The 24,214-nt window shown below is 60.6% G+C and overlaps 1 protein-coding gene across 1 annotated transcript; it reads left to right on the top strand.

Moving 5' to 3' along the window:
* NMUR1 (neuromedin U receptor 1) lies at positions 1-22,973 on the top strand. The gene is made up of 7 exons (XM_086754867.1): positions 1-80; positions 3,298-3,615; positions 6,482-6,602; positions 19,612-19,815; positions 20,104-20,167; positions 20,629-21,525; positions 22,570-22,973. Exons 1-7 carry the CDS (start codon positions 1-3, stop codon positions 22,971-22,973), a joined length of 2,088 nt encoding a protein of 695 aa, XP_086610993.1.
* The last annotated feature ends 1,241 nt before the right edge of the window (positions 22,974-24,214 follow it).

Below are 24,214 nucleotides of genomic sequence, written 5' to 3'. Positions count from 1 at the left end.
ATGTCGCTTCCCCTGCATGGTCCCCACATGTTTGCAGTGCACACCCACGGACCCTGCACCCTGCAGCAGCTCTACCGGATGTGCTCACGCACAGCTGGGCAGACGCATGCCACTAGGCACACCCTCACACCCCCCAGACCCCCTCACCCTGGGCGAGGCCCCCTCCCATCACTGGCACTGGGCACATATGCCCACCCCATGCCCCCTGCAGGCCCAGTCCTTCACCCCCCCACAACATTTTGGGGTAATAAAAGTATCATTTGAGGGTGCTTACAACTTTTATTCTAAAATGCCTTTCCAAGATAATTTTCAGGACAGTAAACCAGGCATGAAGTGCTTGTGTGAGCCTCTTGCAGGCAGGGTGCGGGGGTTTAAAAAAACCCCACAGCCAAAAAGTGGGGGCTACATTGAGCCCTCAAAGCCACCTTCAGCTGCAGTGGGACCCAAAGCCAGCAAGCCCCGGGGTCAGCAGGAGCACCCACATTTTGGGAGGGAGGGAAAGCATTGAGCTGGTGGGGTACCCACAGTGCCCCCCCAGCACCCCTGGGCACTGGGGCAACTACATAGGTGCTCCCACCCCGCCACCCCCCTCGTCAGACCCAGGACCCGGCAGATGCCAGCAGGCTTGGAGTTGGCTGAAATAAAAAAAAATAAAAAATAAAAAAAAAAGCCTGGGACGCCATCCAAAACTGCTTAGCGTTAATTAATTCGTACCCACGACGTGATCTGCCCTCAGCCCCAGAACATCCTAACATAGTCACGGCCGCGGCCGCCCGCCCCAGCCCGGCTGCTGGCCACTGCCTTGTTTCAGGGACAAGACCCCAGCCCGGCCCTTGTCACAGGGTGCGAAGCCGCCAGTTCTGCCTCTGCCTGCTCCCGCCCGGCTCTTTTTGCCCCTGGCAGGGGCTGTGCCGGAGCCACAGCCGCTGGTGGGTTTGGGGGTGAAGGCTGGGGCCTGGGTCTCCACAGTGGGGATGTGAGGGGATGTGCCCGTGTTATGGGGTTGGCGACAGAGATGCCACCCCACCGGCTTTGCTCCATAAATCCCAGCTCCTGGAGTCCCGGGATGGGGGAAAGTGAAGCGAACCCCGTGCCTGGCCCTGGGAGAGGCAATCCCCCATCAGCGGGCGTGGGGCTGGCTCGGGGGACATCGGCTGCCACTTTTGGGGCTGGGGGTGGGAGGGAGGGAGGGAGGGGGAGGCAGGGGCGAGAGGCGCAGGCAGCGCCGTGACTCAGCCGGGGGTGGCAGGGTGAGGTGTTTGTGTTTGGTTTCTACTGTTACGGTTTCCACAGCACCGGGAAGCAGTCCCGGGGGCCGTGGGGGGCCCGGCGGCACCGAGGGCGGGATGGGGCAGCAGCGGAACCGGAGAAGCCACTCTGCCGCTAACGCCACGACAGCTAAAAATACTGCGAGCTATTGTCGTCGCCAACAAAGCAGCCGGCATATTTTTAGCCTTATCTTCGCCGCCATCGGTTCTACCGCCCTCCCAGGAAGTGCTGTGCCCACTCCACCCGGGCATTGGCTCATGGAGAGCCAGGCAGAGCCCCCCACCTGCCCCCGGGGGCGGCCCCCGCAGCCGCCATGCCTCAGTTTCCCCCCTGCGCACTGTGCCATCCCCCATCCCGCCGCTGTCATCCAGCTCTCTCCACCCCACAAACTGCCCAGAGCTGCCGCACTTGTCCCCTGCGTGTCCACGGTGTCCCCTGCCCCTAACGAGTGACTGGGGACGTGTGGCTTGCAGGGCGTCCCGGCAGCTCCAGTCCAGCCCAGGCAGCAGAGACCGGATGCAATGAGTTGGCCAAATGTCACTAGGAGATCGGTCACGGTCCCTCCTCCCTGCCGAGGCACCAGCCCTCCTCCGCTCATTCCAGCAGGCAAAGCCAAGGAGGCTGCCTAAGCCACCCCGTCCAGCCCCGCTCAGCAGGGAGCTGTCATTGCTCACCCTGGGTGAAATGAGTTGGCACGGTCTCAGCGCAGCAGCCAGGGAGGCAGCCGGGAGGGCTGTGCCAGGCCGTGCGGGCTCTGCCAGCAGCCGGGCACAGCCCCAGCCCCAGCCCCAAAGCGCCAGGATAACACTGGATTTGTGCAGATTTCCCCACCAAAACAGAAAGGGAGGGAGGTTTAACTTGCCTTTTCCCTGCCAGGGCAGCTCGGCTTTCCGTCCCTCTGCCGAGTCCTTCTCCGTCGCGGAGAGAGCGGATCGGAGCGGCTCGTCCTCAGCGGCTCCGGGGCAGGGATGGGGTTGGCGGCGATGACCCGGAGCTGGGCTTGGGAGGTGGGTGGCCGGAGACAGGTTGGATCCACGGGTGGGCTGCGGCTGCCAGCGCGGGCGCTTTGCCGGGCGGGAGGCGCAGCCAAGGCAAGCAAGGAGCCCGTCTGCTTGCGCTTGGAATTCACAGCACAGCCCTGCGCTGGGGCTGCGGCGGGCCTCGCTGCCAGCCCTCCCCAAACGGCTGCACCCCCACATCGCCCGTCTAGGAAGCATGAGGCCGGGGGACGGCTCTCAAGACCAGGGCAATTAATAACGCACCCCAAGCCAAGCAAGAGGGTCCAGTCGGGGTTTCTCTCTGCTCCTTAAGTACCGTGGGACAGTGCCAGCGCGTCCCTTACCGCACACCGGGACACCCTGCGGGTTTGCATGGGGGTGGGGGGGTGGCTGTGTGCCCCTCTACCCTGCCCCATTCTCCCTTGGCATCCCGCCCCGCTCGCAGCTTGGAGTCTCGCTTGGGGTCCCACTTGCTCCGGCTGCAGACCCCCGGGCAAAGCAACCCCTCCCCACAGCACAGAGGGTCTGGGGTCCCTGTTGCAAGGGGTGGGGGACGTACGGGGCTGTGTCTCTGCAACGGGACTGAAGGCTGCTGCTGGGGCATCCGTGGTGGTGGTGGTGGGGTGTGTGTGTGGGGGGGTCTTCTACAGCCCCGAGAGGGGAGAGCTGGGGGGGCACCCTGCCAGCAGCACTCCTAGGAGCGGAGATTGAAGGGCGGCAGGAAGAAAGGGGTCCGGTAAGCGCAGAGCTGTGCACGTAGGTGCAGGAGGGTGCCGGGGAGCGGGGATAAAGGAGACAGCAGCACCCGGGGGGGCGGAGGGGGGGAATTGGGCGCTGGGCAGACTTTGCAGGAGCACAGATTTGGGGCGGGTGGGGGAGGATTGCAGCGGGGGCGGGGGTGAGACCGCATCCCCCACTGCAGAGAGGATTGGGGGGGGATCGGGATCCTTCCCCAGCCGTAGTGCCGGTCCCCGTCCCCCTGGCAGTGGGGCGGGGAGCACGCAGCACCCCCTCACCCCCCCTTCCCCAGGCCGGGCCCCGCGGTGGCGGCCCGGGGGAGCGGGAGGCAGCGGAGCGGGGCGGGGAGGAGCGGAGAGCGGCGGCGGCGAGACCGGCTGCGGCGGCCCGGGCACCCGGCTGGCGCCGGCACCGCGCGGGGTCGGTACCGGGGGTGCTCCGGTACCTCTGGGCGGATCCGGTACTGCGGCAGCCCCGGCGAAGAAGGCAGCGGCCGCAGCCAGGCAAGCGGGGAGGGGGGGGGGCGGACCGGGGCTCAGCTCCCCCCCACCCCGGTACCCCCCGCCCGCGTCCCCGCCAAGGGCAGCGGGGCACCCCGGAGGGGTTCGCCGTGGGGGTGAATCCTCAGTGGGGTGAGGGGGCAGGGGGGTGCATGCAGCCCCCTTGCAGGGAGGGGGGGGCAGCTCGAGGATTGGCAAAGAACAAAGGACCGGGAGGGGGGGGTCGCTGGAAAAATACCAGCGGGAGGGGAGGGCGGTTCGGCTGCCAGCCGGGCTGGGCGCGATGGGGCAGGGCTGGGGGCGATGGGGCAGGGCTGGGGGATGTTGGGGCACTCTACCCGCAGCACTCCCCCGGGCTGGGGGCTGTCAGGGGACAGGGGCTGCACCCATCCCGATGGGTGGGGGTGAGTGGGCTCTGTCCCCCCCGTCCCCCCCCGGCCATTCTACTGCAGATTTCGGGGTACAGCGGGGATGTGGGATTTGCACATGGATTAGGGGGTGCGGAGTGCCCAGAGCGCGGCATGGTGGGGGGGTAAATACGTGTGTGGGCACGGGGGTGCCCTGCCGTGGGCTTTGTGGCTCTGTACAAGGTGGTTTTGGGGAAAAAGGGTGGCTGTGGGGCAGACTGGGGGATTCGTGGGGCTGCCGTTGCCCCCTCTCTGTGCCGGTAGCAGAAACACCGCCTGCGCTTGCCCGCACAATCTGCCTCCCGCTCTGCCAGCTGCCTCGCCCCTCTGCACCCCACTGCCCTCACCATAAGCCAGGAGATGGGGGACCAGGGCTGTGCGACACGGGCATCTGGGCGGCAGGGCAGCGCTTCCCCTGACGTGATCTCAGTTGCGTGACCACATCTCGCGAAAAAAAAAAAAAAGAGATATTTATAGTGCTGCTCCACTAGCCTGAGGTTTGCACAGCCTGGAACAGGGCTGGCAGCTGCCGCTCCCCCCCCCACCCCACCAGACCCAGAAGTCTCTGGATGCAGCTGGGCCGTTTCCCCAGCGGGGCTGGGGTTTGGTGGGAGGCTGCGGGGTGACGCAGGTTGCGTGCAAGGCGCGGGGGCTTGCTGCCAGACTACAGGTCCCGGCGTGCTCTGCCGCCCGTGCGCCGCAGAGGCCTTGCATGGAGTGTGCAGGAAGCAGCTTTTCGTTTTGGCCTGAGCCAAGGAGGCTCTGGCAAAGGACAGCTCTGTGCAAGGATGGGGACAGGAGGGAGAGGCCACGTTTTGGCTTTGCCGAGACATACAGATTGGCCAGAGCTGTTGCAGCCTGCAGGAGAAGGCAAGAAGCCAGGCTGGACTACATGTCTGGGAGTGTTTGCCACACGCTTTGTCCCTGTGGCTCCAAACACCACGTGTCCCCAGGCCCCAGCAAAGGGAAATGGGAGGTCTGGGAAGTCTCTCCCTGCCACTTCACGCACCACGTCTGGAGGAGCCTTCTCTTGGTCCTCCCTGGAGCCACTAGCATGTGGGGATGGCCAGAGCTAGAGCCACGCGCCCTCTTTGTGACAGATGGTCCTACAGGCATGGTCCTCTCCTGACCGGGCATCTGCTCTGCTGATGTCTCCCGGCTCGTCCCTCCCCTGGCACGATGCGCCGCGGTACCCGGGGATGCCTCTGTGCATGTCCCGTCTCCTCTTCCACCCCCCCGATCTGCACGGTTTGCAAGTGCTGGCCAGATGCCATTGCTGTGCTGCCATCGCCACCCCATCGCAGACCCTCTCTCCCTCTTTTTTACCCCCTCCGCCCCAGAAACACTGGCGCTGGGCCGGCGGCTGTTTTCTGCCCTCCTGCCGTGCTTGCTGGGTGGGTGGCATCTGCTCCCCCTTGGGTGGGAGGGAGGAGTGGGGCAGGGCGAGGCGGGAGCGGGAGATCAGGGCAAGGGATAAAGTCGGGCCTATTTTTATACTGCAAAGTAATTACCAGAGCTTTCCAATCCTTAATCTGCCGAGAGCACTCCGATGTGATTGGATCCCTCCCCAAGCCTGGCAACAATTCTCCCATCACACGTCTCCTGCGTCAAAGCCCCGTAAACTCCCACACTTGGGCTCACGCTGGGATACATGTGCTGCAGAGCTGCCGGCACGTCTGCCCCCCCCAGCTCTGGCAGCCCCCACCCAAGGAACGAGGATGGGGACCCCATTTGGGATCCCAGTTTGCGGCTGGGAGGGGGGATCTCATCTGCCGACCCCAGTGAGGCGAGATTTGGGTCCCAGCCCTGTGAGCACACTGAATCCACATTTTCCCATAGAACTGCTTCCCAGGGGTTTTTGGCCAAGGTTAGTGGCCTGCACAGCACCCTCCAGCACCCATCCGGCTTGGCTTCCCGCCGGCATGGCGGGGGATCCGCGGGGCCCCTCTCCCGGCAGCACGCGGGGTGGTTCTGGCTGGCGGTGCCAAGTCTCAGCTGGCGCCTGTTCTGGCCTCTCCCCGTCCTGTCGCCGTGCCAAGGGGTTGCTGAAAGAACCTGTTCCGTAGCTCCCGCCATGGAGGAGGATATGACGGGTGCTGTTTGCAGCAGCGCCTTTCATCCCGGGGCTGGGGGGACTGTGTCGCCTCTGCCTGCGTGCAGCCGGCTCTGGGCTGGAGTGCAAGAGCTCATCGGCCCAGGGACGGAGGCGAGGGCTTGGGAAGGCTCTGGCCTCCCTCCACCCCCCCCGACCCTGGTGCACACCAGCTCCCTTGCACCTCACCCCAAAGATGGGCTGGGGCTTTCAGCCCTGCTCCGTGGTAGAGGGGACTTTTTGTGCCACAGTTCCCCCATTCGGGACCCCATGGAGTTCACAACACCCTTAAATATTTGGGAATATCCCTTGCTCCATCCATCCCAGTTCACGGCAGCAGGCATGAAGTAAACGTAATGGCGCGCTGGACGCGGTGCCCCTGAAATGCTGCTCTTCCACAGCAGGGCTGCGGATGGTGAGCCGCATTCGGGGTATCCCCGGGTGACCCCTCCAGTGTCCCTTCCCCCTGCCTGGCAGGGACCATGCGGGCTGGGAAGCCACCCCGGCTGCTGCTGTGTCGGAGCTGATGGCCATAAAAGGCCCTGAAATGGAGGAGCCGGACGGGGGGCTGGGCTGCGCCTCGAGCCTGAGCGGGATCGTCTGGTCTGCCCACGCAGGCCAGACTTGCCAGGACATGGGAATGGGGGGCTGTAGGGGGGCCCTTGCCGCCCGGAGCAGGGTTAGGGGGCTGGTGGACACCGTACTCCCCTCTGCCTTCCCCTGCTTCCCTGGGGTACACGTTTGGGCCGTGTCCCAAGATGCCAGGGATCTGCTTCACCTCCCACGGGGGCGCTCAGGAAGGGGGGAATAAAGCTGCCTTTTCATCAGGCACCTGATCTGTGGGGCAGCAGGGGCCAGGCAGCCCGAGTGGCACGCAGTGGGCTCCCTCGCTGGCCCCCCGCCACCTCTCCCCAGACAATGGCCACCCTTTGTTGGGGTTTTACGTGCCCGGCCCCTTTCCCCACAGCCCAGCTGGTGACATTTTACCACCTCCACATTCGCATGGGGATTCAAAGGGCACAGATGCACCATGAAACCACAAAGTGCAGCTTCTCCCACTCCCTACTCCCCCTCCCCAGTGCCTCAGCGACCCCAGGGAGGCCAGGATGCACAGTTGGGATGCACACACAGGGAACCTCCCTCTGGGGCTATTTTGAGGGCGACCTGCCAGCAACTGGGGCTCCCTCCACCCTCCTGCCCTTCCCCAGCCATCAACCCTCCTATCCATTTGTGATCTCTTGGGGGTCCTTCCCCCCCATCCCTGGCCCAAGAGGATTTGGCACGCCTGGCACTCACTGGTGGGAGATGAAGGGAAGCAGCACGGGGACCATTTCCAGGCTGTTGGTTCTTGACTTTTTGGAGATGCAGCCGTGTGGGTGGTACCCACCTCTGCCCTACAGGCACCCGGCATTACTGCCGGGCTCCTGGGTGTATCCAGTCTGTGGGTGTAGCCAGTCTGGGGGATGCACGGTGGCCTCCAGCCCTTAGGAGAGGTCCCAATGTGCAGGCGTCTGACTCCTCCTCCTTCCTTCCCGCTCCCAGATCTCTGGGAGAGGGGGGTTTTCCCTCGAGGACCTGGGCGAGCAGCTGAGTTCATCCCAACCGGTCGTTGCCTCCGCAGGGACCTTGGGGAAAACAGCCTGTAAACAGGCAGCTGGAGAGCGTGAGTCACAGTGACCGAGAGGGAAATAAATGCACGAGGGGAATTTGCAGCATGGGGATGAGCCCAGCCTCTCCTCGCGTGTAGGTGCTGCCCCACGGAGTTGGCCGTCCCAGGAAGGGGTTGTTACCCCACTGATGGGACCGTGTCCAGGCGAGCTGCAGAATGGAGATCCAGCCCTGTTCCCCCACTGAAAGCATGCCCTCGCCGCTTTCATCCCAAGGGACGAACACTCACCGCCGTGGAGGCGGCTGCATTTCGGTGTGTGGAGCCACGCAGATCGCTTCCCTGCTGAAAGTCACCCTGCTGCGGTTATTTTTGGCTGGCGGCGGGGCCGGAGGAGCTGGCTCTCTCCCAGCCGCTGCAGTGCATCCCGGTTGGGATTACGTCGTGCGTGGTGGGTAGCGCTCGGGTGAGCAGGCCGCCCTCAGCATCCCCTCGCCCCGCTGCCAAATACCTGGCTGCTCCCTCGGCCCTGTGTAAAGCACGAGTGCTATCTAGTGGCTCATCCCACTGGGGACACCAGTGACGCTGGGGATTAATTTCTGCGAAGGCCTCTGGTGACACCGGTCATCTCTATGAGTGTAGCCTTAACCATCCCAGTTTGGGGACTGGTAAACCCAGGGTGGTGAGAGCTTCATCCAGGGTCCAAAAAAGCAAGTTTTTTTCCTGGCCTCGCTTGAGGGACATGCAAGGCTCGGAGGACCCACGGGACAGGGTGTTTGCTGGGGTGAGAGATGCCCGCACTGGGTTGGGGAAAGGATGCTCATTTTGGGGATGCAGGGTGCGCATGCATTTGGTTTGGGCGCAGGGGTCGGAGGGGGAATACAGGAAGCATCCCCACACCAACTGCTTCGTCCAGGACACACTCGCACCCGGCCGCACCCCGAGGAGCCCCCGGCCGGAGCTTTTTCTCCCTTGGGAGCCGCCGAGGGGGTGTCCCCCACGCAGAAGCATCCCCCGGACCCCTCCCCAGCCGGGCGGGGGGACCCATATGGGGTTGGTGCCCCACGCTCCGGCAGGGTTGGGAGTGCGAGGGGGGGTGGTTAAAAAGGGACACCCCCCTAACTCCCCCGTGAGGTTGGCTGCAGAGGGGCCCCGCGGCTGACGTCACAAATATATGCTGATTTATGTGCGTTAACCCTTTTCTCGCGGGGCTCGGGGGCTTCTGGGAAGGCTGCGGGGCGGCGGCACCCCACAGCTGCCCCACTCTCCCTCCCCACGGCCGGAGGTCCCATCCACTCCCCGTCTCCCCCGAACGGCCCCCGCCTCCCTCCCTGCCCCGCGGGTTGCCGTGGGAACCAGACCGGGCTTCTGATGTCACCAGGACGGTTGCTACGCGACCGGTCCGTTCGCCCATCCCCGCGTGAGGTCACTGTCGCCATGGCGACAGGCGGGGGGTGGTGGTGGGGGGGAGATGCGGGGCCTCCCGCGGCCCCCGGGTGGGAGGCAGGCACCGGCAAGAAGGCGGGGGGGGGGGGGTGTCCTCCCGTGGGAACAGCAAAAGCTTTGCATTAAAACAGTGAATAAAGGAAAATAAAGCTTTTGTTTTTGCCTCGGCCTGAGTTGTTATTTTTAGAAATCCTGGCGGAAAAGCTGCCCGCATCGGGAACGTCCACAGGAAATGCACTTCCCCGTGGAAACAGGCAGCCGTGGGGCCGGGCTCCGTGGGGAGCAGGGCACGGGTGGGCTGGGGCGGGCTGGAGGCCGTGGGGTGCAGCCCAGTTTCCGCTCGGATCCCGGTCCCTGTGGCTGCTGGGAGGCCGTGGGTTTTACATTTCCCGTGGGTTTTACTTTTCAGCCATTCCTGCTGGAGATGATTTATTCCTAAGCCCTGACATCTGCTTTGCGGAAAGTAACAGAGCTGCTCCTTCCAAGGCACAAATCCCTGCTCCCCTCCTGCTGCTGGCTGTATGACTACGGCTGGGTCACAGCCGGGTGGCTTTCCTCCGCCAAGCTGGCAGCGATGGACCCACAGCCATGCCCTCTCGCTGCCCCTTTTCCCTGGGGATCTGCACTTCTGCCACGCCACCCCCAAAGCTGTCCCCCACCCCGATGCTGCCAGCGATCCCGCTGGCCATCGAGCCACAAGGATTAGCGGCTTCCTCCGGCCGGGGATTTAGCCAAAGCTACTTAGACCCGCGCAAGCCGGGGAGCGGCTGGCTTGGTTGCATAGAGGATACGGGGAAAAGCCAGGATACGCGGCCTGAGCTCCCCTAGGGATGCTGAGTGGGAAAGGGGTTCCCCAGGATCAATAGCTCAGCATCTCTTGGTGGAGGTTCAGCCAAACCAGGTGTCCTGCAGTGGCTTCCTTCCCTCCAGTGAGCCCCCGGCCTCTGTGTCATCTCCAAGAGACCTTCAAGCCAAATCTCTGTCCTGTGCAGGCAGGATGGAGGGATGGGGGAAAGGGCAGACCTCGCTCGCAGGGCACTGCGGTCGAGATGCAGGGCAGAAGCTGGCAGATGGAGGCGGGCAGACCGAGGAGCCCGAGGCTGTGCCCAGATGCTGTTTGTTGTGATGGGATTTTGGCCTCACTGCTGAGCTTACTGGGGCTTGGGGGGCTGTAGGGGTCCTGGGGGAGGAAGGAGATGGGGATGGGGAACTTGGGTGACTCCCCAGCATGGAGGGCAGCTGGGCAGAGAGCAGGGAAGGGCTTGTCTGCTAAAATTTTGCAGATGAGGGGTCTGGCTGGAGCAGTGGTGGGGGGATGGACTAGGGGGTGGAGGGGGCTCACAGCCTCCTCAGGGACACATGCCTGTCCTGCCAATGGCACAGGGAGTGCTGCATGCGTCACTGCTGTGTTGGACCTCCTGGACTGCTGTGGAGACCAACGAGGAAAACTCCCCACTGAGCCTCTGCCAAGTTTGTGGCAGGTGAAGCTGTGAGTGGCAGAAAGCCCCCACCCTGCACCGAGGCGAAGGGGGAGCTCCATCCGAGGGACCCTGAGCCTGCTCTGGGCTCCCCAAAATCCCATCCAGAGGCCTCAGAGGCCTGCAGAGCTGGGAAACAAGGAGCAGGTTTTAGACACTTCCCTCCTTTTCTGTACCTGGAGCCAAAGCCGGAGCATCCAAAGCCGGAGGGATGCTGAGAGGGGCTGCTGGAAGGAAGCTGTTGCACAGCCCTCCCCACCTACCTCTGCCGTGCCTTCCCTCCCCACCCCAACACCCCTGCTGCTGTGCCCCACCAGCTCTGGCTACCCCAAACCGTGACTGCATTAAGGGGTCAAGCTCTGGCTCATCTGGTGAGGATCCCCCCCCCCCCCCCGCCCCAGTCCCCTGGGCAAGGGAAAGGGGGACAATAGATGACCACAAGTGGCCAGACACGGGAGGATGCGATGGGGCTGGGAGGGGGACCGGCTCTGCTTCAGCGAGGCCAGCTGCTGGCCGGTGGTGGCCCGTGGCCGTGGGCCAGGCCGGAGGTCCCACGTGTTTCCACCAGAGGGAGCCAAAATGCCACGAATCGTGCCCACGGCGCGAGCGCGGCCGCCCGTCATTGTGGCGTTGGGGCGCGGGGCCGCGCCACAGCCCTGGGGAGGCCAAACGGGGGCTGTCACCCCTCTACATGGCTTGCAAAGCCAACCTGTCAGGAAGCCCACCAAATCACCTCTCTGCCAAGTGGGTTTCTCCCAGTTCAAACCGTCACCCAGCACCGTGTCCAAACCCACAGTGAGGACGAAGAAATTCCGCTCTGATCACTTTATAGTGGATGTAAATAATCTCAATTAACGCAGATGTAAACCGCCAGAAAGGGAGGGTTTGAAACGATGCTGCTGGTGCTTTTGGAATGGCAGCTCGTGGCATTGCACCAGAAGCTCTCTCCCATTCACACATCACCATTCCCCGCGTTTGGGTAGCGTCAGACACGTTATTGGTGGGAAAAGGGAGCGGGATGGAAATATCCTGCCAGATGGGGAGGGGAGGTGGGTGGGGGAAGAGTCGGAGAAGAAATATTGCAGGCGATGCCGCATGGTGCCAGAGGAAAATCTGTCCCATTTGCCCAGCATTTGCTTGTTTATTTAAAGACTGTCATTAGCAGCAGCCATGTGGGATGGGATTCACACCAGTCCCGAATGAATTAGGTACCATGTTTTGGCCGTGTGTCTACTCCACCAAGATCCTCTCCAAATTCCTGCTTTCCACTGAAAACTGCCACTTTCTGCAGCAGCCAGGGGGTCTGGAGGTCCCAGGCCCTCACCGTGCACTTGAGATTTTTGGCACATTAGAGGCTGGGGCTGAGCACGGGGGGCTGCCACAGCGTTGGCAAGACAGAGAGAGGCCGTGGGCTGGGGAAAAGCATGGAGTAAATGAGATCTGAGCCAAATCCAGGCAGGCAGTGCCAGGCTGCCGCTCAGCACTGCTGCCAGAGCAGCCTGGCACGGCTGGGGAAGGGAAATCCCAGCCAGCCCCGGCGTTTAATCCTGTCTTCCCAGTGGAGCAGCTGAAACGCTCAGGTCCTGGGGACTCTGGGGCACAGAAGAAGCCACAGACCAAGACACTTCTGGGAGGCCACCAAGCCTGGCTGGGAAACCTTATCTGAGACCTGCACTGCCAGTGGGAGGGAAACCCTTTTATGGGCTGAGTTTGTGCCCTAAACCCTTCCCACCTGTCCCAGAGATGCTGGAAGCAGGGTGTGCCTGTCCCAGGTCTTGTGGTGGGCCAGCTGGGGTGGGGAAAGGTGCCTGCCTGTCTGGAAAACACCTCAAGGAAGAAAAAGAAAAGAAAATAGGAATTTCCTTAGAACTGCAGTGACAGGCAGGGACACAGAGGGAAACTGAGGCACAGGACAGTGGACTGGTGGGACAGGATGGGACAGAGCAGTTGAAACCTGTGGATGCACAACTGTCCCCAACCCTCTCCTCTAGAGCTGCTGGTGAGGGCAGCATTAGGCTGGTGGCTGGCAAGTAGAGGGTTAACTCAGCCCCTCCCTTCGCCCAGGTGCTGCCCCGCCTGGCCCAGCTGTGGGTCCCTCCCAGGGCTATAAAGGGGCTGAGGGTGGGGGGCTGGCTCTTTAGGTGGGCTGAGGGGAGGCTGTTGGGTGAAGGGGAGGCTGACAGGGTGGAAGGGGATGCTGCTGCCTCTAGGCTTGGAAAGGGGGTGGCAGCAGGTCCAGGCAGAAATGAGGGTGATTGCAGACACCCCAGAGCCTGTTCCCCGGTTTGGGAGTGTGTTGTACTGGGCAGCACTGGTAGATTTTCCTGTGGTGAGGCTGTGCTGGCCTGATGGCTGTCACCCACAGACCATTGTCCTGTCGGAGAGGGGAACTGGACCGGATGGATCTGCTGTGCTTGTGAGATGTGGGTTTGGGGTTATCCTCAGTGCTCGCAGGTGGGCTGTTTAATTATTCATTCCAGTTTCTTTCTGAGTGTGGAAATCAGGCTGAGAGTCTCTCATCTCTACCCCTCTGCTTAGAGAGAATTATCATCCCTAATCTTCCATCCCTTGGGTGTCCCTGAGATCTCAGCTCATGGCAGGGTGACTTTGGTGTCCTGCTGTGGTCCCTCAGGGTGGCTGTCACCGGACCTGCCACCCTGCACGAGTCCATTTAACCTGTCAGTGCCTGTGTCCCCAAGAGCTCGTGATGTGCATTGAGTTTTGATTCTCTCTAGCTGAAGCACAAAACTTCTGCTGGAAAAAATGAAAGTGTGTGCATGTGGCCCACTTTTATTTTCTTTTTAGTTGAATTTATCTTTTTGTGATGTTTCAGGTGATGGAGTGACAATCAAGCCAGTGTGACCCTCTCCAAACCCTTCTTGCCTCTCCCACCTGCTCCCTGCAACTTTTCCTGTGCCTTGCAAGAGGATGCCGCAGATATGGAGCGGACTCCCTGCTCTTCTTCCTGCAGCAGCCACCCTCTTAGCCCCAGCCCTTTTTTCTCCCAGTGAACCAGTAAAAGTGCCAGCAACCAGTGTACAATACTCCCACCACAGACCCCATGATGAGTTTCCCTCTTTCCAGCCCATATTTCTATTTGCTGCCACCTTTGCGTTTCGTTGGGATGTTGTAGCTGGCTCCTTTTTTTTATGTCTGGAGGGTTTGATCTTGACTCAGAGAGTGGGGATCCCATCACAGAGATGTTGTTTCCTTGCCTGGTGTTCTTTGCAAATGAGGTTTCGCAGAGCTTGAGCAGCTGCCTTTCCCTCTAGTTGAAAACCTGTTCCCAGTCCCATTTAAAGGCTTATGAATTGGGTGCTGGGAGCAATGTGCAGGCAGGGAACGTGGATCTGCCACGGGCCGGGTGGGAAGACTGACAAAAGTCCTGAGAATCAATTCTGGGAGACCTAGCGTGCATCTTAAATCAACTTGTGAATGCGAAGTGGCTCTGAGCCAAGGGCTGGGGAGAGAGGCCGTCCCCATGCTGTGCTGTGTGGTTCTCTGATAACTGGCAAAGGAGGAGGCTTGGAAAGGAATAAAAGGAGACCATAAAATGCCTCCTTGATGCTTGGGAAGATGCCCTGGATCTGTGCTCCACTTAAACGTGGTCCAGAGGAGGTCTTGCTGTAGCTGAGGTGATCCCAAGCTCATTATGGGTTGGCTGGGATATTTTCAGCTGGTGAAATGCTCCTCTGGGTCTCCTGGCTTGGCTGTGTTGCTGGGTGAAGGCAGGGCTGGTTTGGCCAAGCGCCGAGCCCCTTCTTCCTACCAAGCGTGTCACAGCCTTTGCCATGGAGTGGCTTTCAGCCAGAACAAGGGATTTCCATCACAGCTTGTTTGGACCCACACAGCACTCTGCCACAGCCTTGGGTCCTGCTGTGGGCTGCCTGTCGTCATTCCCAAACTGGGGTTTTCCAGGTTAAAGAAAATATGGCAGTAGCCATGCGCTGAGCATGGGGCTGGGGATGCAAGACCTCCCTGCTTGCATCTGCACCTCTCTTCCCTGAGGATGCTGGAAAGGGGTACAAAATGCCATCTCCATGGCTGCTCCTGGTGCCAGCATCCACTCTGCCACCCCTGCTGACCTCACATGGAGCCACGGGGCAGCGTCAGACAGGAGCTGAAGGAGGTGGCGAGGGGGAGGCAGGAAGACAACGTGTTATTAGCCAAGCCCTGGCCGACAGACATCTGCAGCTCAGGGAGAAATAACCTTTTTTGATCTTGGGTGATTCATCCTGGTCTCTGTAGAAAATCACGGCCTCCAGCCTTCTGCTGGATGGGGGATGCTGTGTTGAGGCCATGCAGCTTCTTGTTGGGATGCCCTGCCTGCAGTCAGCCCTCATCCCGCTCTGTCACTTCGAGGAGGGGCAGCACCCTGGGGCAACGTGGCCTGATGGGGACCTGCAAAAGCCCAGTGCTCCTGCCAGGTGAAAAAGCATTTCAAGTCGGTGCTGGCCCTGATTAGCAAAATCATGGTTGCCATGGAGCCCAAATACCTGCTTAGAGTGCCTGCCTCCCCTGTCCCCCAACAGACCCGGGGAAGACACGCTGTTGAGCGGAGGCCAATTTTGCTGTTCCTTAGAAAGCTGATTGCTTTTATTCCAGTGAACTTTGAATAGTACTTTTTTCCACCCCATGCCCCTTGTTTCTCCTTTCAGCCCAGTTTGGGATGGAGAAGAAATTTCCCTTCCCAGCAATTTCTCAGATGAGCCGTGGGGCTTTAGGTGCAGCAGTTGCTGCAGGGAGAAACCCAGGACTGTAAGCAGGGTACCCAGGGTACCAGCCCTGCATCCCCCAGGGATGCTGTTAGCTCTCCCAGGGGAGCAAGGGCTCCTTGCTGGGTGCCCACACCCTGGAAAGGGTGCTGGCAAGTTATGACCAGCTCAGAAAAGGGAACTTGGAGATCTAGAAAAAGCTGTTGCTCCTGGGAAAGGTTAAGATGTTGCTGTGTGAGCAGGGATGAGGAGGTAACAATGCTGAGATGAGGTTTTGGGAGTGGGTACAGCTTTTACGCAGTGGAAAAAGGCCTCTGGAGAGTTAGTGGCTGGAAACTCATAGGGCAGTGATGGGCAAAAAATTAATAGAGGAGAGTGTCCCACACCAGACAAGAATGTGTGGGTGAGCTCTGCTGCCTAAATGACAGCAGTACTGCTTTAGAAAGGTCAGCCCACTGACATGCATTCACCCTCAGCGATGTTACTGCAAAATTACCCAGACCCAGGTCTCAGATTGGTGCCCTGCACATCCGAGTGGCCCATCCAAGCCCCAGGGACCAAAATGAGCATCCTCCTGCTCTGTTAGATGCACCCTGGACATGTCACCTGCAGGTGACCCAGGAAGGTCACCTTTGAGTAGGCAGATCCCAGCAGGGAGAGAAACCTCACTTACACCCCCATGGCCAAGAGATTTGCTTGTTGGCCAGGGGGAGTGGGTTTATTCCTGTCCCAAAGCTTCATAACCCTGTTCTGTCTGTGCTTGACACACAGACAGATCTGCTGCAGCAACGCCCTGTGAAGGGGCTGCTCATCTGCTTGCTTCAGTGGCGGTGAGGGATGCGCCCCAGGGGCTCTTGCCTGCATGGAGGGGACAGGCGACACTTTCGTGCCTCACTTTCCCTCTCAGATGCAGTGTCACTTGGTGGCTTTTTGTGCTCAGGACAAGAGAGTGTTAATTAAAACTGCAAAGCCCTGTGCAAGCAGGGGAAGACACAGGGGAACGGGGTGCAGACAGCTCTGTAAAAGTCGGCACTGGTCTGCCCCGCAATTACCATGAGCGATATGACTTTGAGAAGAGCTGGGAATGGATGCAGTTATTAGGGTGGCAGCTCTCAAGCTTCAAACCTGCTATTTCCCCTCTCTTTTGGCCTCCTAATTCTCCTTGCAACGCCGCTGAGCTGGCCTCGCTCCACCTCTGTGTGATGGCCTTAACCCGCGCATGGAGGGACTCTGCTTTCGGCAGGGACAACCCCCGCACTGGCTGGCTCTTGCAGAGTGATGGGTGTGCAGCAGGGAGCAGGAGGAAGACTGAGGGGTGGAAGGTTGGAGAGATCCCTTGGGCTGGGGTTGCGTAAGGAGCCTCGTAGGTGCCTCTGGCTTCCCTACTTGCTGCTGAAACTTCCAGCCCAGCCCAGAGATGCTCTGGCTGTGGAGATGTCCGGGCTGCGGCAGATGTGTCGCAGCGAGGAGCAGGATTTGGTGTGCTGCCGGCCATCCCCCCTGCTGCCTCCCCGGGCAGGGTTAATACAATAAATTCCTTAATAAGGGGAACAGGCTGACGGGTCCTGCTCCTGTGTGCAGTTCACCTGCTTTGAGCAGCAGGGAGCAGAAGGGGGTTGCTGTCTCCTGGCTGTTTGGTTTATCAGAAAATTGAAAACTAGAGCAGATAGCTCTGAAGTGCTGTCAGGCCCGAGAGGACTCGGGATGAGGTAGCAAGCAGCAGAGATGCTGAGGGGAAGAAGTGATGAGCAGTCCCTGAGAGCCACCAACTCTTCCCAAAGAGATGTGATGGCAGGTAGGGCAGGAGGAGCTGCTGAGGCTGCAGTTATAGGGGATGCTCCAGGGTGATGGGATGGTGGAGGAAAAGGAGAAGCAAGGGGAGAAGGACTGCTGGTCCAGTGGTTTTAGTGACCCAACAAAACTGGGGCTGGGAGAGCTGGACCTGCAGCAAAGCCCAGGAAGGGGTGAGGAACAGGACAGGGGCAGGAGGCATCGTGGCTGTGTGCAGGAAACAGCCTTTTCCCCAAGGATGGGGAGATGGCTGTGCCACAGTGCATGGAGCCCAGGGAGCAACTGGGACTGTGCTTGGAACCGGCTGTGTGTGTGCCTGCTCAGGAGGGCGGCCAGGAAACAGGGAGAGGCAGATGAGGGATGGAAGGGAGAGAGAAAGGATGGAGAATGAGAGAAATATTTCCTGGAATGCTTCATCTCCTGATGCAAGCTCTCAAGTGGGCTTTTGCTCAGGCTCCTGGCACCTCAGCAGTACAGCACAAACTTCCTCTGTCCCCTGCCTTGGGCATCCCCCAGGGAAAAAGCAGCCTGTGCTCCATCTGCAGGCAGGGACAGAAATCCATGTCCCAGCAGCTACTTTTCTGGCTCTGCCACCCAGGTGCTGTGGCCTGGGATGTGTCAGCTCCCTGGCGCTGTTGCCCACCCCAGCATCTGCCAAGCTAGCTCTACTGAGACCCTGCCAGCGTTGCCTGTGTCCTGTCCCTACTGTCACCAGCACTGTGTCATAAACCCCTTAGCCTGCCTCCATCCCCTGAGGAGATGAGGTCTCTTTGCCTTCATTGCTCCCACAGGAGCAGGCAGCACCTCTTCTCCCTCCCGGTTTCAGATGCTATTTCCAGTTTGTTTTTTTTTTTTTTCTTTTTCCCTTGCGTAATTTCTTGTTTACACCCATTTACCCTCCAGCCCTTTGGCTTCAGTAGTGCCTCTTCTTTGCTGTGGGAGATGATTTCCCGAGGAAAGTCGTGTCTCAGGGCAGCCCAGGGACCCTTCCTGCACTCTGCATGTTTGCTCTGCCAGCTGCTCTCTGTTTGCAGCCTGTTTACTGCTGGGAGCAAAGGCAGGGCCAGCTTGGGGCCACCAAACCAGCCTAGAGCTTTGCTTGTCTTGTCCTACCATCCCACGCCTGCTCTGACACTTTTTTTTGAGCAAAAGCATTGAGCTCTGACACAGGCCCCGACACACAACCCTTTGGGGCTGGCACCAGTGTGCCGTGCCACGGTGATGGCTCCGTTGGTGTCTCTATGGCCTTTCTCCCCTCCATCGTCATCATCATCCAGCAGGGACGGAATCAGACATGGATCCATCACTCCAGCACAGCAGGCTGTGGGCTGGCTTTGCCTTTGCTGACAGCTCATGCAGAGGGGCAGGGTGTGCAGAGGCCAGGCACTCTCTGGGCTTTGGGAATCTTTGTGTGTTATTAAATTGGAGAGGAAAAATGTTCTGTGGGCAGCAAGCTTCCCAGGAAGGAAGCACCAGTGGGAACTCGGTGCCTCAGTTTCCCCTTTGGGTGATGGGGCAGGAGCGAGGTGAGCAGTGCTGCTCCTGTCTGTTGTGTGCTCTGGCATCAGGAGGGGGATTTGGGGGTGTGGGACCCCAGGGGCAGTGTCCTGGTGCTGGATGCCACTGGACCCAGGCAACTTCTCACCGTCAGGCAGCAGGCGCTGGGCTCAGCGGTGAGTGGGAGCCAGGGGTTCAGGGCTGGAGGCAGGTCTCTCCCAGCAGGTTTCTCCAGGTTCCTTCTCCAAGATCCCTGTCCTGTCTGCTCAAACCCAGCCACGCTGGAGATGCTTCCAACTCCATCCCACCTGGCTCAGCCAAACAGCTCTGAGCACGGTGAGGATGGGTCCCCGGGATGCCAGAGCCCTTCGAGGTGTCATCCCCAGGGGTGGACCGTGTCCTGCTGGGCCCTCCTGCCCTCGGAAGGGACAAAGGGACCGATGCATTTCCCTATGCCTGTGGGTGCCTGCCTGACCCACAGGCTGGCAGTGACCTCTGCATCCTACGGAGCAATGCGCAGACCCCTTACCCCGACTTCCTCCCGGCCAGGTACAGCCCCCCGCCCCAGCCTGCAGCCTCGTCCCGATGAGGAGGGGCTGCCCGCGGGATCGGGAGAGGGTGTCTGTGGGCTCCAGGCTCGGACTGGTAAAGCAGGTGTGGGAGGAGAGAGAGGAGCTGTGGGTGGAGTGGGGACACACATCCCTGCCACGCCTCCGTGGGGTGCAGGAACGCGTGAGTGTCTGTGTGTGCATGCATGTCTATGCACGCGTGTGCGTGTATGCATGTGTGCGTGGGTCCATGTGTGGCTACCGAGCAGAAGCGTTGCCCTGCGAGCTGGGGGTCATCAGCAGGACGGGGTGCCAGCACAGACAGACAGACAGACACGGGGCACAGGGAGGGAGCAGACCGACGGGCAAGGAGTGGTGCCAGGAGTGAAGCAACTCACACCAAAGTGTGACAGGCGCCGGCTGGAGCGCCTGCTCCTTGGGGGTGTGATTTGGGTGACCCAGGGGTTGCACCTCTGGAAGCAGGGACACCGCAGGGAGCTGCTGGGTCCGGCTGCGTCTCCTCCAGCTGAGCCAGGATAACGGGGCGCTGTGCGTGCCCCCCGCGCCCAGCAGTGCCAGGACGGCAGCGGGGCCGATCGATGCCTTACTCACCACGGAGGCCGTGCAAATGGCAAATCTCTGTGTTGTGAAGGCTGCTGGTGGGGCTGGAGACGGCCGCGCCGCCCTCCTCTGGGACTCTCTTGCAGTCAATGGAGTTTATTACTTTAACGTATTTCCTCTCTCTCTCTCTTTCTGAAGAGCATCTTTTCGGCAGCGCTGCTTCGCAAAGGAGGAGCCAGCCCCCAGCAGGGCTAGGGTCTCAGCACTCGGCTCTGCTTGCCCAGCGGTGGGAGAGGAAGACTCCGGCTCGCTCGCCAGCCTCCGCGCTGACGGAGGACAAGAGGGAGAAGGTGGATAAAGGCAAGCAGCTCCTCCGAGGGGAGAGCAGCGGCAGGATTCCGTTAGCCTGCCTCTTAAGGCAGTGAAGTCTCCATCCCCTCCCACACTCCCTCCCCAGCCTGACCCCGTCTGGCGCAGGGGTGGTGGGACCTCAGCCTTCATCTGGAGCTTCCCAACAAGCCGTAAGTCCTTCTTGGGGTTGGAAAATCAGTTTTCCCTCTGTCTGTTTTATGGTCACCCCGTCAGCCCCTCTGCACAGCTGGTAGAGTTGGGGCCGGGATTGATTTTTCAGGTTGGCTTTGGGGCTGTACCCTGCTCTGCTTCCACAGAGAGGGAACAGCCCTGCTGAGATCCCCCCGATGATGGGGTGAAGGGGCCAAGGTGGGCTGGGGAGCTGCCAGGGTTGCTTGTGGACAGGAAACGGGGCAAGGAGCACTTGGGAAGCCTGGAGGGAGGTTTGGGGAAGATTTTGGGTGCTTTCCTGAAGGAAAGGCTGTGGGTGTGGCAGGATGGGGGTGAGGGTGCAGAGCCGTGGTGATCAGCATCATCCTGGCACCCTGACACCAGTGGGGAGAGGGGCAGAGGGAGTGGAGGCAGCAGCGGGATTGGGAAACATCCCGCAAACCTCCCTGTCTCTCTGCAGCCGTGAATCCCTACGGTAACTGCTCTGGCCCCGAGTTCCCCCTGGCCCAGCGAGATTTCCCCATGGAGCCCGTCAGCCCCGATCTCTGCAACAGAACTCGCCCAGAGACATTGTTCGACCCCAAAGATGCCAACCTGACGGAGGAGCAGCTGCGGGATAAGTACCTGGGACCTCGACGGTCCAACTACTTTGTCCCTGTCTGTGTCATCTACCTGCTCATCTTCGCAGTGGGGGCTGTGGGCAACATGCTCACCTGCATCGTCATCCTCCGGCACCGGTTCATGAGGACACCCACCAACTACTACCTGTTCAGCCTGGCTGTCTCCGACCTGCTGGTGCTGCTGCTGGGGATGCCGCTGGAGCTGTACGACATGTGGAGCAACTACCCCTTCCTGCTGGGCGCCAGCGGCTGCTATTTCAAGACGTTGCTCTTCGAGGCTGTCTGCTTCGCCTCCATCCTCAACGTCACTGCCCTGAGCGTGGAGCGCTACATCGCTGTGGTGCACCCACTCAAGGCCAAGTACGTGGTGACTAGAAACCACGCCAAGAGGGTCGTCATTGCCATTTGGGTCTTGTCAGTTGTCTGCTCCATTCCCAACACCAGCCTCCATGGGCTGCAGCCCCTCTACGTCCCCGGCCGAGGGCGGGTGCCCAATTCAGAGATCTGCACCCTGGTGAAGCCGCGTTTGACCTACAACTTAATCATCCAGATCACCACCATTGTCTTCTTCTTCCTGCCCATGGCGACCATCAGCATCCTCTACCTGCTCATTGGCCTGCAGCTCAAGAAAGAAAAGATGCTGGAGGCCTTGGGAACCAAGTCTGGTGGTGGCCACAACTGCCACAACACCCAAGGGCAGAAGAAAGTCAAGAGGAGGCAGGTCACAAAGATGCTGTGTGAGTCTGATGCTGGGGAGTCTGGTGCTGGGGATAGGCAGAGCCATGGAGTATCTTCCAAGGCTGTGTTGGGAGGGTGCCAGGGGGAAACAGACGCACGGCTAGTCCAGAGCTGCTGGGTCATCCCAGAGGAAGGCTGTGGGGCTGGCTTGTGGGGTGTTGGGCTAAAGGCAGATCTGGTAGCTCTGGTCCAGTGGTGGGGATTGCTCATGGCAGCTCCCTTCCCACCATGAGACCTCCCCTCCTCCAGGAAAGTGCTGGATGAGAAAGGGAAAGGGGATGGGATGGGATGGGATGGGATGGGATGGGATGGGATGGGATGGGGGAACCTGACCCTGTCCCCCAGCCCAGACCTCATGTGGTGGTGGTGGGATTTCTCAGAGAGGGACCAGTTCCTATGCTTTGTGACCGACCTGGGACAATGATGCACTGGAACATCCCTCTGTTCCACCTTGCTCTGCACCCTTGCTTCCCTCCCCAGCCCCATCCCCATCCCTGCAGCTTCCGGCCCCTTTCCCAGCAGCAGGAGCTTGGGTAGCCGTCTCTCCCCTGCACGCTGACCTCCACATGCTCCCAGCCCCGTGACAGGATAGGGATGGCGGCTTGCCCAGCCCAGTCCATCGGCAGGGCCAGAGCTGCTTCTCCACTGTGTCCCAGAAAAGTGGTAATTGCTTTCCAGCTTCCCCTGGGACTGAGGCTAGGAGGGGGACAATCGGGGACTTCTCATGGTATGTCACTGAGATGCAGCATGGCACAGGTATGGCATCATGTGGGTATGGACCAGCAGAGATGGGTCATAAAAAAAAAAAAAAAAGAACACAGCACATAGGGTGTAAATAGCTCTCACTCCTTGGACTTGGCTGTGCCCCATGGGTTACCTGGTTAGCAGGGCCTTTCCCCTCTCCCCCTTCTTCTCTCCCTTTTTTGTGTGTTCTTTGCTATGGCCAAAGCTGAAACAGGGCAGTGCTTGGCCAGGGACTGGAGGTACCCAGGAGGGTGAGCCCCATCCCCCTCAAGTAACACCAGCTCCTCGGCTTCCCACAGTTGTGCTGGTGGTGGTGTTTGGGATCTGCTGGGCCCCCTTCCACACCGACCGCCTCGTCTGGAGCTTCATCTCCACCTGGACCAGCCACATGCTCCACATGTTCCAGTACATCCACATCATCTCAGGCGTCTTCTTCTACCTGAGCTCAGCCGCCAACCCCATTCTCTACAACCTGATGTCCACCCGCTTCCGGGAGATGTTCAAGGAGGTGATGTGCCACCCCAGCCACCGCCCACTGTGGTCACAGAAATACTCTCCCAGCATCACCCGCACCACCACCCGCAGCACCGAGTGTGAGCCCATGCCCAGCGCCAACGGACTGCCCCACTCCAATGCTGACGAGTTTGAGCTGGAGGAGGTGGAGGAGGGCCAGGCCACCACCCACGCAATATCCCACTGCTGATGAGCAGGAGGACGCAGGGGGACAGGGACTGGTTTTCCCCACCACCATCATCCATCTGACTGCGGCACCCATCCTGTGGTGGGGAATGGCGCAGGAGTGATGGAGGGATCCCTGCCTCTCTCTGCTGTCCCGGTGGGATGTGAAGGCTGGTTTTCGCAGCAGTGTTGCTCTGGGGACAAGGTGGCGGTGGCAATGCTGTGTCCTGAATGTGTTGCATCTGCTGTGCTCAGCACTGGGGCTGGCCAAGGCTGGGCATCCCTCGTGGTGTGGGGATGGCTGGCTTCTACATCGGGGATATGCCAGCAATCCCCAAAACTGCTTCATCCCTCCTGGCCCAGAGTGGAGACACCATGGATATTGATATCAGGGGTGTCAGACACCCCAGGCTGTTTTGGGACACCATGCTGGATGGGTGCCCTGAAAGGTGCTCACACCCCAGCCTGGGACCCATGGTGGGGAGGGAGGTTCACATGGGGTGGAGTGCGGGAAAAAAGGTCTCCCTCCCAGGGCCCTCTGGCACCGACGTGCCCCTGATTTTCTTGCACATCCCTTCAGTGGTGTCAGCTGGTGTCCGGCTGCAGGGTGCTGTCTCCTAGCCCCAGCCTTCCTCCTGCCCCACATCCCCAGCCCCTCAAGGGCAAGGGAAGGAGCACAGCCTCTCCCTCTAGAGCTGGAGCCTGCAGGGGAATATATGGGACATCGAGACCCCCAGGCTGCTGAGGCACAGCTCCGTGCCTGTCCCTGCACCCTACAAATGCGCCTCGCTTTCCCGCATCTGACCTGCATCTGGCGGGTGCCACCCTCCTCTTTCTCAAACCTCTGCCCCCTTGGGGAACGTGGGGAGCCCTCCTCCCTCCCTGCCCTGCATGAGCCAAACCTCATTGAGAATTAAAAAAAGCCGTTGGTCTGGTTTGTGCCCTGGTTGCTTCCCTCAGGACCCAGCTCTGCTCCCAGCATGGGACTTGAACCCCGGGCCATCCTCCCGAGGGGTGACAGGCAGGCCACATGCCCAGGTGATGGGCACCAGGGATGTCCCACTGGCTCTGCCTGCAGGCTCTGTGGCTGTGGTGGGTCTGTGGGGCTGGGTGGGCTCAGGGCACGGCACTGCAGGGAAGGTGTGAGTGGGATGCATGCACCCTTCCCAGTCTCTGGGATGCTCAGCCAAGCTGGGGCCAGGGCTGGGGCTGGTGCGGTGCCTCCAGAGCAGTGGCAATCAACCTGTCCCCAGACACACGGCTCGG

This window comes from Chlamydotis macqueenii, chromosome 9 (assembly GCF_036417535.1).
Source record: "Chlamydotis macqueenii isolate bChlMac1 chromosome 9, bChlMac1.mat, whole genome shotgun sequence".
In the NCBI taxonomy this organism is placed as follows: domain Eukaryota; kingdom Metazoa; phylum Chordata; class Aves; order Otidiformes; family Otididae; genus Chlamydotis; species Chlamydotis macqueenii.
This window is presented reverse-complemented; position numbering and strand designations above follow the sequence as displayed.